Raw genomic sequence first — 16,934 nt, forward strand, 5'->3', positions numbered from 1 at the left:
GTCGTTTTTTTTTCTAAAGTTCTGGCTAAACTCTGGATAGCCAGTAATCCCTAACTGTCTAACAGTATAGAGGTTCAATCATCAACTCACTTGACTCTTAAATCATGCTCCTTCCCTCGGAATGATAAATAAGATAAATGTATCCATCACGTATATGAAAGAGCATACTAAATGTAAGAAACTCAAAAGAAAATCAAAATTTTGATATGTTTGGAGTCGGACTGTGGGCAAAGTAAAACGCGGCAAGCAAAATACGGGCCATTGTCCCAGGGTCTTACAGTGTGCTCACTAGTGGCGTACCCTGTGTCACGGCATCAGGGCCCCCCCCCCCAAAAAAAACGAGTCGCTTAGTGGGCGCGCGAAGCCAGGTATACTGACCTAACAGATACATTTTAGGACAATTACATTAAAATGGATATATATTTCACTGATCAAATAATGTGTTCGCGAAGCGCGAGCAAAAAACCCTCGATATTCAGACCTAAAAAGTGACAGTATATTCAAACTTTTGTAATCATGATACGTACCTGTCTCGCTAAAAAAAATGCGAGCACGAAGCGCGAGCTAATTTTTTTACATATTGACCCCGAACAGGACTTTTCCTTAAGGAGTCCATTAAGAGTACATTATCTTATCGTAGTCAGGTGAGGCGAGTACTCCTTGTATTCATGATTATCAAATATTGCGAAGCTCGAGCAGAAAATGTAGATATATCAGACCTGAAGTGGGGCGTGCTAAGGCTTGTTAAAGTAATTAACTAAGACCATACTGTACGTATTTCACTAACAAGTTTTGATATTCAGATCAGAAAAAAAAGGAATGTTTTAAGGACTTATTTTAGGAATTCATGGAGAGCAGATATATCTCATCAATCCGTTAAAGCGAAAGTAATCACGGACATGAAATGTTTTATACCTTAGACCTTAAAAATGGGGCAATCACTTCAAGTAGATATAAAAAGAAGCATAATTATGTCACTACATAAAGCTATAATAACTCGAAATGCGAGGAAATATATTTGGTGTATATCGACTTGAAAACGGAATGTTTTAGTACAACAGGATTATAATTCTCGTTAAACAGGCGATGCGAGCATCAGGAACAATGAAGACATAGGCACTGAGCAGATTGTGTTTATTATGAAATTACATTAAAACATTATAATAAATAATAATTTCTTTCCCCCTCCTTTTCTCCTATACCCCTTTTTTGTTGGTATGCCGAAGGGGGGGGGGGGCACGTGCCCCCCTTTCCCGTAGTTACGCCACTGGTGCTCACAATGCGTTCATAGAATGTTCACATTGTCATGATTGTAGATTTTATGAGATGCGCAAAATAATTCATAATAGCGAGAAGTCAATGAGTAACTTTTCAGTAGACATTCCCATAGCCCATGTACATGACCAAGACAAGTTGTTAAGTACAATACATTTTGATTGATTGCGTTCTAGATGGGTTTTGAAGTAACATCAGCTTGATTGCCATCTTGGCTTCCCTGAGCATTTTTTTTTCATAATTAGCATAATCATGTAATGAACATAAATTATATAGGTATTATCTTAAACCAGAAAGATTGAAAATAATTCAATTTTTTAAGGGTTCCTGCGACGAGGAATTCATGGCCGTAGTTTTTTTGTTTTTAAGTAAAAATATTCATTGTAATCAGCATAACTGTCTTAAGTGTAATGTACATGTATAGAACCTTTTCTTAATAACAATCAAAACGATGATCATAATAAAAATGGTAATAATATAAATGTTATTAAAAAATTGTTTATCGTTACGACTAGTGTTAACAACTTAATCATTTTTTATGATTACAAACAAATGCTCGGAATGTTTACTTTTTATGTGGGGCGTTTTGGCCCGTGGATTAGTCTTCTGACTATGAAACAGAGGGTCGTAGGTTCGAATCCCAGTCATCGAGTAATTACCTTCAGCAAGAAATTTATCCACACTGTGCTGCACTCAACCCAGGTGAGGTGAATGGGTACCCGGTAGGGTAGGAAAAAGTTCATTAAATGCCTTCCTTTGGGCGCAGAGGCAGCCCAGCTAAAGCCGGTGTAATAATAATAACAGGACCGACTGGGAGAACAGTTGTCTGAACTGAAGTGGCTTGGTAAATAATACCAATATCATTATTATCATTATTATTATTATGTCTTATTAGGTCTACATGAAATTTTTGAAAGTTTGAGCTCGTCATTCGCTCGCAACATCTCACAAGGATGCCCTTTTAAGGCCCATATTGACCAAAAAGCGAGTTTTAAAACTTTGGATTTGATTTTTTTTCAAAACCGCTTGCTCGCTACGCTTGCTCTTGAAAATAAAACCTAAATATATATTTTATTAATAAGAAATCAGCTTTAAAAAAGTTGCTCAACTTAATTACTACAAAACACACAACTTCTTTACACAGATTATAATCTCATGGTGAAAATGTCCGTTTTTGCACCAAATGCCCGTTTTGTCATGCAAGTGCACCCCCTTTGCCCCCCTCCCCAAAAGAAAATACGCTCCGCCGCACCTAGTTGAAAATGTATCATATTCATGGCTAACTGCAAAAAGTCCTAAAAATATCCCTTTTAGATCAGGTCAGAGCTTATATTTCAAATTTCTGACTGCACTTCTTACTCGCAGTTGTTATGTAGTTACATAGTAGTCCGGCAGCCCAGGAGGTTTATTCAACCGAAAGCCGGACAAGCAAATGACCCCATAGCTGGATGGCACGGACCCTGAAAATTATAAAATGCATTGCTGCCGGGTTCTATGCGTGGTCTTCCCTCCGAAATGACGTAATATATGACGTCACTACAAAATGGCCCTATTTCACCATTTTTCAGACATTGCACCCATATCATGAAGTCAAGGGAGAATATCTCGGCCAAATCATGCTTGTTTTGTCTGAAAACTTCAAAATATATTGTTCATGTAGTGCACAGGAGATATGCAGAATTTCATGAATATAAATTATTGTTTACATATGCAAATTTTTATACCCGTTATAATAACATATTTGCAGAAACAGTTAAAAGCTACTGAATCCTTAAATTTGATTGACTGAGAAAAGGTCTACTACTTTGTGCATTTATTATTATATAGTCTTTATGAATAATTATGATACCAATGATGACAATACTACTTATAATAAAAAATAATGATGATGGTAATAATAAAAATGATAACATAAACTGCACGTCCATAAATATATGTTGGCACATATTGACAAGCCCCCCCCCCCAAAAAAAAAAATAATAATAATTATAATAATAATTATTATAATAAAAAATAGAATAACACAAATGAATAACTAAATGAATAAAATAAAATAAGATAATAATAAAACAGATAAAATAAATAAATGAATGTCTGGGACCCATTATCCTACTAACAACAAAGCAAATGGGAAATTCTTAAAAAAAAAACCTTGCCAAATGGGAACTGTTACATGTATAAAAAAAAAGGTGTACGAGGAAGGAAACCTTTTAAACCATGATTAAAAACTGAAAAGAGTTACGAAATCGTTATCTTCAATTCTATACAAATTGGATACTCTTCAAATTGGAGATTAGATATAGTACCAATGTTTCCTCCAATAATAGTGACAGGAAAGATATGGCGGTAAAACATCACTTTCCTTCTTCCTCCTATGAAATAAACACTTGACTTCTCATTCTGTCCGTGTTATCATAATGATATCGTTTTCGCTCGTATTAAAAATGACTTTCAAACGTTACTCGTAACACCCGCATAATAATTTACTTGGTTGTTCCGCGAGGTAAAATCCTCAACCATTACAATCAATTATTGCATTGAGTGAACAATGCTAAATACGGACATGGCCTGTCAACTTTTTATTTCTACAGCCTGTGCACTCATGTATTTACTTTTGAATTTTGGAATGTGTAAGTATATGTACCTATTGTGATATACACAGTTTAAGCGTAAGTTTATGAAATAAGCTGTATCTTATCTGCAAAGCTTCAAAGAAAAAGTTCAGCGTCGTGATAAGTTGGTCTGAATAAAATCAGAAAGGTTAGAGAAAAAGAAATTGGTCAAGGTTTCATAAAAAACACCAAAGAATAAATTAGTAATTGTTTAAGGTATATTTCAAATATATTTATTTAGAGCATACTTTAAATCTCGATCATAGTTTTCAAAAAACAGTGGAATTCCGATTGAATAATATTCATTGGTTACACAAATCAGTGATTTTTTTTTATTCAAGCATAACCGGCCAACTGTAATTAAATCTGAATAAGTAAATCACCCGAATTCGTTAACTCCACACACATATACATTTAAAGTGGAAAACCTGAGAAAAGTCCACTGATGTGGCGCCGCGTAATTCTCAAATTCGAAAACAACTTAAAAGTCATTCAGAATCTTGCTTCTTTGATGCCGACTCGGGCGACGACTAGCAGCCGACTACTGACGACTCATTACCAATGAACATCTTGGGCCCGTCATACAAAGAGTTACGGTTGATCTGATCAATCGCAGCTATATAAGGACGGCCAGCAACGTCCTCATCTATCATGCATGTTTGTTCAGGATATATTCTCGCTATGAATTGTGATATATTGTAATCTTTTAATAATATACATGTATATTTTTACTTTGTAAATATGATGAGTCTTCGGACTTTTGTCATGTACCATTTTCACAATAAAACCAGAATTGAATTGAATTGATGTATATTCATGCTTTCATTCTTTTCTTGATAATTCACTTTGCAAAAAAATGCCAAAATACGATTTAAAAAATCGAAAGATATGCAAAACATTAAAGTAAAAAAGATGAAAAACCGAACATGTATTTATACATAAAAAATAGAAAGGGAAGACAGTTTTACTAAAAATATATGCAAATATTTTCTATTCGAAAATTGTGTATGAGAAAATGTAATTTTAATGCCAATACATGCATAAGAATAGTCACTAAACTATTTTATTTCTTGTCAACAGTTATTAAATTATCTTGAAAACAAAAATACTTAAAGCAATAGGATGAGGCTATACTATAGGTTTCCTATCAATAATAAAGCAATACGAAGAAAACTTCTTTAACATTCCTTGGTGTTAAGATTGTAGTTGCAAAAAAAGGCATGAGAAAGTTTTTAAAGTCAAGGTTAATGGCCACAATATTATTATAGATCTAGATCTGCTACATTGAAATAAGCACTTTTTTTTTAGATTATAATATTTCTGCTGAAAATCGATGCGTCTGATGATCACAAACACAGGAAAGCTTATGTGGGACAGTGAATTAATATTTCTCGGGAAAAATACCTGACATTTGATGGAATTCCGTGCTTATTTTCCATTCCTCAGCAATTACGCATTTGTTCCAGTCACGTGGCACGTATCTTTATTCATTAATACAAACACTTGAGTGGTATTTCTATTGGATTCTGTTCGAACTAATTTTGAGACCGTTACCAAAACTGGTATTTATCTTGAACTTCACGTGGGAAAAAATATAAATGACACTTATGACATATAACATACCAATATGTACAAATCCAAGATGGCGGCCGTATCGGTACGAAAGGAATCAATGTTATTCTGATACGTTATAATCCATTTTTAAAAAAATGTATAATTTTCAACTTCTCCCCAAAATCATTTCAAAATTATACGATGAAACTGATTAAGAGACATCCGAAGATCACCCTCTCCAACTCAAGATCAAGGGGAACTTTCATGAAGGGATCTCTTCAGAAGTATTTATTTTTAATGTTTTGTACAATAACCTGATTCCGGGAGCCTTCTTAATTAATCACCTGTATACATTTAAAATCTCCATTTGTCCCTTATATTCTCTGACCTGTTACACTAAACCAGAAACAAAAACGTTGTACGGTTGCATAATTCGTAGATTTTTTTTTTTAATTCTCACAGGTCAAGATGTTTCTACATCAGGGGATGATGTCTTTGACGGATATCGTTATGTTGTCTACCATGGTTTTGATGGTGTCTACGGAACTTTCTCAGGCGCACGTGCTCACTGTCAAAGCATTGGAGGTGCTTTGCCCATCATCACATCAGCTGCACAAAACGTACGAGTAAAATCTGGTTTACTTTCTACGATAACGAATCCAGGACACAAAATAGGACACGTCAATGAAGAGGGTAGCTAGCCACAATGGGAAAACAAACTACACTGTATTGTCTAATAAATAGTGTTGCTCTTTGAATAGGCATTTATATAGCGCCATCTATCTAGAAATATTCTATTCCGAGGAGCGTTGTTATTATTTTTATTATTCCCCCGGCTTTAGATCGAGCTGCCTCTCAGCGCTCATGCATTCAAGGAATTAAATCCTGCCGGGAACCCATTCACCTCACCTGGGTCGAGTGCAGCACAATGTGGATAAATTTCTTGCTGAAGGAAATTACGCCATGGCTGGGATTCGAACCCACGACCCTGTGTTTCAAAGTCAGAAGACTTATCCACTGGGCCACAACGCTCCACATATTCTTATTATGAACACGGTGCTGAATGATTCGCTACACGACTGACGAGCAATACACTGCGATATAAAATAAACGCAAAAATTGTTTAACCTCGCAGAATACTGATGCAAAAAATATCAATGAAGGATCGAGTTAAAGTGAGAAGGGGGTTGACAGAAGTTGTAAAATAAATCAAAAATCATTTGAATTCGTTCTCCAAGCCCTATTTCATGTACCAAAAAGAGTGTTTGAAACTTTTTGTATATTATGGCATAAATTAGGATAAGGAAGGAAATATTAGCAGCTATCCGGGTGCAAAAATAGAATCAACAAATATAATCAAAATATGTATATATATATACATACATATATATGTGTGTGTGTGTGTATACTGTATATATATAAGAATACTTAAATCCAATTTGTACAATCATCTACAGATTTTAATATACAATTATTTCCTTTGTATTGAATACTTACCCATTATGTAATGCCTATTCTGTTGAATTTACTTGATTACGTCCATTTATGCAGGAGTTTATTGCCTCAAAGTTAACCTTTGGGCAAGGAAATTATTACATTGGCTTAGAAGATCTGGATGGGAATGGCCAGTACAATTGGATTGATGGAACGACACCTGGGTATGTACCAATGTATCAACGGAATGCATATATAACCCTGTATGCTTTGTTTATCTGATAAAATGAGTATCAGCATTGCGATTCTCATTCTTATTAGGTGATCTGTCAATTGACAGATCACCTCTTGTGTTTCTACGAATTTTCTTTTTTATTTATTTCTTTATTTATTCTTTTTATTTATTTTTCTTTTTCCACCCTTTTCTTGTTCCACCAAAATCATCAAAACTAATCAATCAATTTTCATCAAAATGTTATCAATTATGGACAGTTATCATACGATGTGTACGAAACAAGTTCAACGTCAAATGGTCATCGTGACGTCATCTACGCGCCATTTTGTAAAATCACATTATCAATCATATCTTCATTATCAATCATCAAAAGTTAACAATATTAATTTGAAATCAACTTCAGATCAAGGGTCAACTGTCCATGTCATCAAAGGTCATTTTACAGGTCACGACGCGCATGTACGCGCGCGTCAAAATTTTAAAATGCTCAAAATCACTTTTTGATCAAAGTAGAGTACGAATCAGGTCATTCTAAGCATTTCAGAAATTTGCGCGCTCACAGGTTTTCGCGCGCGTTTACGCGCGTAACGTCCTTACGCAAAGTACAACTGCACGTTATTTTACATTAATGCATTCTTTATGAAATTTCCAATAATTTGATACCTTAGCCGACCTTCTACGACCAGTAATGAAGGAATGCGCCTCCGTCAAAGTTTGAATTCCGCGCGCAAGCGCGCGTTCACAATAGGCCAAAAATGTGCAAAAACATGCTTTTACAAAATTCTATATAACTCTTCAGATAGTCCGTTGACCCCCAAATTTTCTTTTATATTCCGATAGGGTAGGACTTGTAGATGTGATTTCATGTCACATTTGACAATACATTTTATCATAACGTCTTCAAATTGGCGTCAAAACTAAAATTTTCAATTTTTGTTTCATGTCGTTTTAATAATTTTGCAAATATGACTATAACTCCGTAATCATTGGTCGTTTTTCGCCCGGTTTTCGACATATTGTAGTTAATTATATATTCTTCCAAATTATGTTACATTTGTATCATTTTGAGCAGGAGATCATCATAAATATTAACAATGTATAGAAGTATGATTTATGATATAACTTTCACCTTAAAATTCAATTTGAGGTTATATTTTATCGTTGCCTTGCAAGTGTATGGCAGTTACTATGGTCTGATGGTTAGTGCATCTGCCTTGTAATGCGAGGGTCCCTGGATCGAAACCCATCAGCATCTATTTTTTTTATTAAATTTTGTCTCATTTTGCGTGTAACCCCTATAAGCCAGTTTGGGGTTCATTCTGCAAATGATAAGAAAAAGTTCATTGGTACTAAAGTGACATGATTGTTTTATATTTAATGAGATATTAGTAACAACCTTGATGTCTTGATTATTCATTTAGATTGTGCGATTCAATACATGCAAAAAAACAACAATGCGTGTACTAGCAATTGGTATTTCAGAGTTTGCTATGTATTGTTATAAGAACACGGCTTACGCTGCACTCCAGAAAGAAATGCAACAAATGCCTCCGTTAGTGTTCATTGCTTTGCTATTCTATTCACCTGGTCTATGCAATTGCTCCAACCTGCTATGTAAGGCATGCTTGTATAATATCTTGCAATGAAATCTACATATCGTCATGGAAGATATTAAATGTCATTTAGTCATTACTGCTCATGAGGCAACTAAATACTGGTCAGTGCATACTGGTTTAATTTTTTTTTTCAAAACTGGATTCTAGAATCTTGCTTTCGTCAACACTATGCTCACTATTTCGTGTTATTACTTGCTAAATTGGAATTGACATTCTTTAGAAAAACAAGATTTATAAAACCTTTTATTTTATTGTCTTTCAACAGTATTTAACAGGTCCTTTCATTGGTAAAAATACGTTTATTGTGATGATATTCTTATTGATCTGCATTGAAATGATGATCATGATTAAAAAAATAGATCGTGATCGTGATCATGAGATTCACAGACAGATCACCTAATTCGTCCGTAAGACGAATTAAAATTCTAGTTACTATTGTAGTAGGCTGATGCAGCCCCTCCCCCTTCCGATCTCAGTCGTCGATCGTGCGATCGCGACGAAAACTGCATTTGCATTTGCAACTCTACAAGACCTATTTTGATTTTACCCTCTCGATCGGCGGCCCCGGCTGCGTACGGTCATGTTTGTCATCTTAAAGTTCTTAAAAGGCCTATATTACATTGGTTTGAAACAACTTCGTTTGCAGTAAGGCTCGTAATTTTCTGGAACTGCGACCCTGATCAGGAAGAAACACCAGTCTGGGTCAGAAGGGAGGAAACAGAAGGAGCAAAAAGAACTCCAAGACTGTTTAATTCTCAAGAAATTTATTTTTGAAAGCTCTTAGAAACGCAACTTTTATACTCAATTTTTACCAGTCCTTACCGTGGGGGGTCCCACACGCTCTCCCGCTCGATCGCTTCGGTATCTCACGCTGTCAAAAATATTGTGCCCCCCTCGGGATTTTGCCCCCCCCAAAAAAAAAATGAAAGTGTTCCGGCGCGCCTGATATCTTTTATATTACATTGTTAATTGTTTGGTTTCCTTATATGTCTTTATTGGAAAAATAAACTGTTAAATACCCTCTCGCAGTGGCATACCTGGCATATTTCGAGACATTTGGGATCTTGCTGCTAACAGGGCTGATATTTGCTATCGGGCGATTGCACTTTATTGTTTTTCTTTTTTAATATCATTCCAGAAATGAAATGTTTTGGAGCGTGATCGATATATTTCTAGTGGTAATTGCAATGTTTAAATAAAAATACTTAGGTGTTTACATTATGTTCCCAAATTCTGCTCATTTGGAAACGTTATTAAAGGCGTATTTGACATTGAAATCAGTTCTATTCATGTATTGATTTGCATTCCTTTTTTTTCCATATACACAGTAAAAATAGTAAATAAAAATAAATATGAACGTGAAAATATATGCGACAGCAATATGATATATAACTATATTTGGGGAAAATCGCTCACTCACTGGCAGGAATGTCAGGAGGTTGAGGGTATTAAGGTTGGAGGAAGATAGATAGGTGGAAGAAGGGATCCGGGACATAGGATAGAGGGGGGCGGTAATAACCAGAGGAATGTGTAAGCAAGGGTATAACTAGGACTTTTACGGGGGGGGGGGGTGGAGGCCCTTCATTACCGACAGATACCGACTTCGAGTTGATAAGAATAGAATATTTTTTTGGCACTTCGAATTGGGTTGATCAATGTATTTTCGCAGAATGCATATTACTCACGGTTTTATTTTTAGACGAGGGCAGACTTTTATAAGTAATAAAAATTGTTTTTAATGTCTATTATTGATCACAAGACAGAATTAAATATCAAGTGCATATTAAAGCCTTTTTATATTTATCTATTTATTTGTTTTATTTTTTTTGGGGGGGGCAAAAGGAATCGTTTCATGTGCGACAGCAACATGATATATCACTAGATTTGGCGAAAATCACTCACTCACTGGCAGGAATGTCAGAAGGTTGACATGGTTGAGGGTATTAAAATTGGAGGAAGATAGATAGGCGGACGAAGGGATCCGGTACAAATAATATAGGGGCGGTAATAACCAGAGGAATGTGTAAAAAGAGGTATAGCTAGGCCATTTCCTAGGAGGGGGGGGGGGGTGGTGGCCCTTGATTACCGACAGATATCAGTACCGATTACCGACGACCAAAACTCATTAATATCGAACCCAGGGCATTTTGTGCACTTAATTACGAATAGGATGGGTACTATCTTACTTAATAGATTATGTGAGCGCGAAGCGCGATCTAAAAAAATGATATTCCTAATTCGATACCAGACATGCAGTTTTACAGGACGGGCATCTCAATAGTCGTGCTGGTCCGATTAATTAATTAATTGATGCGAGCGCGAAGATCGAGCTGAAAATATGAGATATTTCCTCGTCCCCCCTGAAAAGTGGATATTCTATGCACCCCTTTTTAAAACTATAAACAAGATGGTATTTGAAAACAATTAATTGGTGTGAGCGCGAAGTGTGATCTGAAAATTCTTGATATTTCGACCTAAAACATTTTCATTCTAAGCACTTCATATATTATGAAGAGGATAGAATTTGATGCGAGTGCGAAGCTTGAGCTAAAATATTTGATTTCCGACCTAAGAACTTGATATTCTAAGGATTTTTTGTAACCGTGGACAAATTGGTTTCTAGGTATATATATTTCGTATATTTGATTATTCATATTCCGACCTAAAAACCGAACAGGATGGATATACCCAAAAAGTTATATGTGAGCACGAAGCGCGAGCTGAATTCTTTTATATTCCGGCCTAAGTATTGGATAAGCACTTTTTGTAACCATGGTAACCGTGAACAAATTGGTTTCTAACTAATCAATTGACGCTAGTGCGAAATGCGAGCTGAAAATGTTTGGTATTTCAACCTGAAAACTAGACATTGTTACGATATTGTTTGTTTGTTTGCATTTATACTGCAACAAATACCATTGAAAATTTAATTTAAAATTTGATTTTCTTTTTTAATAAAGAGCAAATATAACAATTATACAGTAAACAAAATAAAACTGAACATCTTGCATGTCTTGAAGATTTAGATGTGCGATCAAAAGTTATGATAGCCCTGTATTAAATCCAGATAAGATCCAAGTTGGTTGGCAAAGATTCCTTAGAATTTAAATGATAGCCATGATGAAACTTATGTTGAAGCACATTCGTGAAGACGATGTTGATTTATGATTAACAGTCAATTTCAGCAATCCATAGGTTGATGATCTCGATGAGAACTGAGTATTCCTCTCTCAAAATAACTGCAAACAGTTCATTGACGGCATGCAATTCCACAGAAGATAAATGTTATACATGTATAACATTTTTTCGCTTCCTTTTTTTTATTTTGCTTGTGACTCGTCAGGGGGTGGGGGCAGTCTGCCACCCCCTTGACATTTAAAAAAAATCGAGTTGATTAGAATAGAAGGATTGTTTGGCACTTCTTATTGGGTTGATCAATGTATTTTGATAAAATGTATACTTCTGACGGCTTTTTTTTTTAAACGAGGTCAGACTTTTATTTTTAATAAAGATTGTTTTCATTGATCATAAGACAGAATTGAATTTCCAATGATATTTATTAAGGTCTTTTTATATTTATCTATTTATTTTTTGCAAAAGGGAATCGTTTCATCAAATTTGTTTGTAAGATACTCACGATACTAGAATATGATTCATCAACATTACTTTGATGAAAACACCAGACTACGTTTTGCTGTTCAAGGAAAATGACTTGCGCCATGCAAAACATTAAGTGGTGGGGTATAAAACTTGGTGAGATAACACACAAACAAAATTAACTTAGCTGCCTTCATTAATAAGTCCTTTAAAAAGAAAATCAGCAGCGAGTTACTTCCTCAATTTTCGCCCAACGCTCACGATACTAGGGACATAATAATGTATATCCTTTCGCTATTGTGTATTATTAAGGGAAAAATAACTACCCATCACATCGTGTTTCCAACTGAGATTCGATATAGGGACTTTCATCAGATCTTTGATTTACTATAAACTCTCTCTATGAAAGGCTATATAGAAAACATGAATGATGTTAAAATCTGGAAAGAAACGAGTCGTAACGTCTTATGTTATCTTGGATATATGTAAAATCCATGATGAGTTAAAATATAGCCTACTTAATCATGTTAATTGGAACTTAGATACCGACTGATGTTAAGAATGTGCTTAATCGTTCATTTGTTTCGAAGGTATTCGAACTGGGATAGTAATCTACTCTCCCATTCAAAACCATACTGTGCTGTGATGACGTCTAGTAATTCCCTTAATGATGCTGTTCATGGACGTTGGAATCGAGTAACATGTACGTCATCAAGACGACGTATCTGCCAAATGCCACTAGGTAGGTGTTATAAATCACTTTGCATTTTACTCTCATTGTAAAGTGCATGATTACAATTATCCTCATTACGACACCATGATTATTATTATCATTATTACTAGTAGCAGTAGTATTATAATTATCATATTATTATTGTTGTTGTTATTAGCATAATTATTAGGTCGTCTGCCATTATCTTACATCACCACACATTTTTGACACATTTTGATTTATTCTTAATTATATTTTCATAATTATTTAGTTTTCCTACAATTTTGATGCGCGCAATGTCTTGAAATCTGACAAACAAATTTGCCTTTTGGATGTTTATTTTATGAAGATTAAATGTTACCGAAACTTTAAGCACACTGTTCTAATGTCAATAATGATATTTTATTTGAATACATCATCATACAAATCAATTACTCCTCTGAATTTCGATACATAATATGAGACGAACACTTCACGCATAAATGTCAAAATCAGATTGCGCAGAAAACGTGGACAAGATTGGTTCGTGATACGGCAACCGTGTGGAGCGTTGTGGCCCAGTGGATAAGTCTTCTGACTTTGAAACAGAGGGTCGGGTTCGAATCCCAGCCACGGCGTAATTTCCTTCAGCAAGAAATGTATCCACATTGTGCTGCACTCGACCCAGGTGAGGTGAATGGGTACCCGGCAGGATTAATTCCTTGAATGCATGAGCGCTGAGAGGCAGCTCGAGCTGAAGCCGGGGTAATAATAGTAATAACAACGCGCCTCGGAATAGAATATTTCTAGATAGATGGCGCTATATAAATGCCTATTATTATTATTACGGCAACCGTGCCTATTCGCCTATTGGCTCGGTTGCTTTTTTATTCTTCGTTAAGTTTCTTTCACTGATCCCTGAAATGCGAGATTTTTACGTAAATTTCTGGGCAGATCTTTTCTGACGCATGCATTCGTAATTCCGAAGGTTCGTTAGTCCGAAAAACGAAATGAGGTTCGTAATTCCGAAGGTTCGTTAATCCGCAACGAAATGAGGTTCGTAATTCCGAAGGTTCGTTAGTCCGAAAATGATGAACGAACCTAATTTCGTTCTCGGACTAACGAGCCTTCGGAACAACGAACCTTATTTCGTTTTCGGATTAACGAACCTTCGGAGCATCGAACCATATTTCGTTTTCGGATTATCGAGCCTTCGGAATAATGTCACAAATGTTCGGATTAACGAACCTTTTTACGTGTTCGGATTAACGAGCATCGAAGTATAGGCAATTTACGAACCTTCGGAATTACGAAGTGTAACCCGTTTCTGATATGCATCATTATTTATTGTTTGTAATCTGTCACTCTTTAAAACACTGACTAGACCAGCAAGTAGTCAGCTGGGTGCAAATGATAAGTCTCTTTTCTAGTAAGAAACTAGACTAGAAAATAGTCAAATATGACTCGAATAACAGTTGCACCCAGTTGACCCTATATTAACTAGTATTTTTTCTCATTTTAAGTGTGCATGCGTGAACGATTTGCTAAGCTGCTGGTCTCAAATTAAAATGAGGTTCTATTTCACCTTAAGGCAAAATTTGTGGTAAAAACATATTTGATAATTGGGATATCTAAAAATAGGTTTCCGTTTTTGTGGAAATCACTATATACTAGCCAACAAAAACTGAGACCGGGAACACTGTTCCTTTGTTAACATGCTTAAAGGTCAAGACTACCCCAGGATAATGTTAATTGAATGAGAAAAGGAAAAATCGAACGAGCATAACACCGAAAATTTTATCAAAATCGGATATAAATTGAAGGTCAAGTCCACCTTAGAAAAACGTTGATTTGAATCAATAGAGAAAAATCAGACAGTGCTGAAAATTTCATCAAATTCGGATGTAAAATAAGAGAGTTATGACATGATAATGTCATCAGTTCCTCATTTGCATACTGACCGAGATGTGCATATAACTGTTTTTTGTGAAATGAAGCGAAACTTTAAAGTGCCATAACTTTACATCCGATTTTGATGAAATATTCAGTGTGAAGCTTGTTGAATTTTTCTCTTTTTATTCAAATCAAGTTTTTGTTGGGGTGGACTTGTCCTTTTAGAAAGTTATTGCATTTAAAGTTTCGCTTATATTTCACAAAACAGTTAGATGCACAGCTCAGTAATATGCTGATGAGGGAGTCGATGATGTAACTCACGATTTCATTTTGTTTTTGTTTCAATTGTACAATTTTCCAATTTTTACAGCTTTGACAATAATGACCAACTCGACCGAACCACAAAATGTTAACATAATGGTAATTCAGGGAGAATGTAACTTATAAAATGCAAAATAAAAAAAGTGAGTTGATGATGTCAGAATATGAATATAACTTTTGTCTAAAATTAAGCGAAACTTTGACATTCCATAACTTTCTTATTTACAGCTGTTTTTGATGAAATATCAGTGTTATGCTTGTTGGATTTTCTCCGTTTATTCAACTCAACTTCTTTTGGGGTGGACTTTTCCTTGAATGGGAGCTATACACGACAGGATCTGTGGGACGTATTATCCGACAAGAGGTGTGTCATCCGACAGAAGCTGTAGTCATATAATGCTCCCCAGATACTACTGGGTAGTTGCATTTAACAATGTTTAAGGTGGTGATTATAATTGCATAAACGGATGCGAGTGGGCCATATTTGAGCCTGCCGCCGGAACGGTTAAATGTCCATTCTAGATCCATTTTAGAGCACAGTTCGCTTCACAAAAAAAAACTTCCGGGGAAATATGGCAATATGCGTTGCTTTCAATATTGTCTTAACACGATTTACTTGAAAATATTGTCAACTATAAAACAAGCAGTTTTTTTGGAGGGGGGTGATCTCTGATGAATATCTGAGTTCCAAATTGCATTTCATTGATGTTTGGGTAGTTCTTTCAATAAAACGTTTACGTATATCATGGAATCTTTGTCAATAATTATACGTGGATACATTGAAATCAGTTTTCCAGAATAGAGTCTTGTGAAGTCAGGATTGGATGTAGGTACAGTATATGATTACGTTAAGATAGTGTTCGATTTTTTTCACTTTTAATATATTCTAGTGAGAATAAACAGGACAGATGAAGCGATTCCGCAGGGAGTGGTAGAAGTATATTCTGGTCGTTGGGGTTCTGTCTGCCTTGATCATAGTATCACAGAAAGCGATGGACATGTCTTGTGCCGGACGATAGATTATCCGGGACTTGTTTCTTGGCATGGAATCAGTGCAAGGAATTATATTTCAATCTCCGACGTTGCACTGAATTGCACCGGCTCCGAAAAAAGCATCAACGATTGTAAATACAATACGGATGTCACCAATTGTACCAGTGTTTTATATATTCGTTGTCAGCCCGCAGGTGTGTGCTCTTACGTTTTTTTTTTTGTTTTTTTTTTGATTACTACAATAACATTATAGTACAAATACCCATGAGATAAAACATAATCTTATATGACTCTTCCAACACGGAAAACAAATGCTATTGAAAACAAAAATAATAATGACGATGATAACTCGATACTACGAAAAATAATTGTCACATGATTGCAGATGTCTATGCAGTCAATTTTTTTTGTATTCAATAATTTTCTATGAACTGTTTTACCTTGTTATTTTGTTCTCCGAATCCTCAATTGTTCCTGAAATGTCTACATTTTTTTACTACTGTGTATTTTTGTTTCGAACAGAATATTGACATATTTCAATGATCCAGTAAATTCATAGCATTGGAACTATTAGAAGGTTTGATAGGAAATAGTAATGTTAAACATACTAGATAGTACTTGATTTTATGACTTTTTTATGAACCCCCTCCCCTTATGTTCAAATATTTCCATTGATTGTCATTGCGATTGGAAAGAGTATTATCGCCTATAAT

The 16,934-nt window shown here is 35.2% G+C and overlaps 1 protein-coding gene across 1 annotated transcript; it reads left to right on the forward strand.

Annotated features, from left to right (window-relative positions):
• The first annotated feature begins 3,805 nt into the window (after nucleotides 1-3,805).
• Nucleotides 3,806-16,356, forward strand: LOC121406273 (lithostathine-1-beta-like). The gene is made up of 6 exons (XM_041597291.1): nucleotides 3,806-3,905; nucleotides 5,904-6,061; nucleotides 6,993-7,099; nucleotides 12,914-13,065; nucleotides 16,119-16,309; nucleotides 16,342-16,356. Exons 1-6 carry the CDS (start codon nucleotides 3,824-3,826, stop codon nucleotides 16,354-16,356), a joined length of 705 nt encoding a protein of 234 aa, XP_041453225.1. The 5' UTR covers nucleotides 3,806-3,823.
• Nucleotides 16,357-16,934: the final 578 nt, after the last annotated feature.

Source organism: Lytechinus variegatus, chromosome 19, assembly GCF_018143015.1.
Source record: "Lytechinus variegatus isolate NC3 chromosome 19, Lvar_3.0, whole genome shotgun sequence".
Lineage (NCBI taxonomy): Eukaryota > Metazoa > Echinodermata > Echinoidea > Temnopleuroida > Toxopneustidae > Lytechinus > Lytechinus variegatus.

Bases quoted from the DNA above. Each gene is read 5' to 3' on its own strand.
- LOC121406273 (XM_041597291.1), top strand. From the start codon at position 3,824: ATGCTAAATACGGACATGGCCTGTCAACTTTTTATTTCTACAGCCTGT. The intron at 7,100-12,913 runs GTATGTACCAAT...TTTGTTTCGAAG, and splicing joins ATTGATGGAACGACACCTGG to GTATTCGAACTGGGATAGTA. The intron at 13,066-16,118 runs GTAGGTGTTATA...AATATATTCTAG, and splicing joins TATCTGCCAAATGCCACTAG to TGAGAATAAACAGGACAGAT.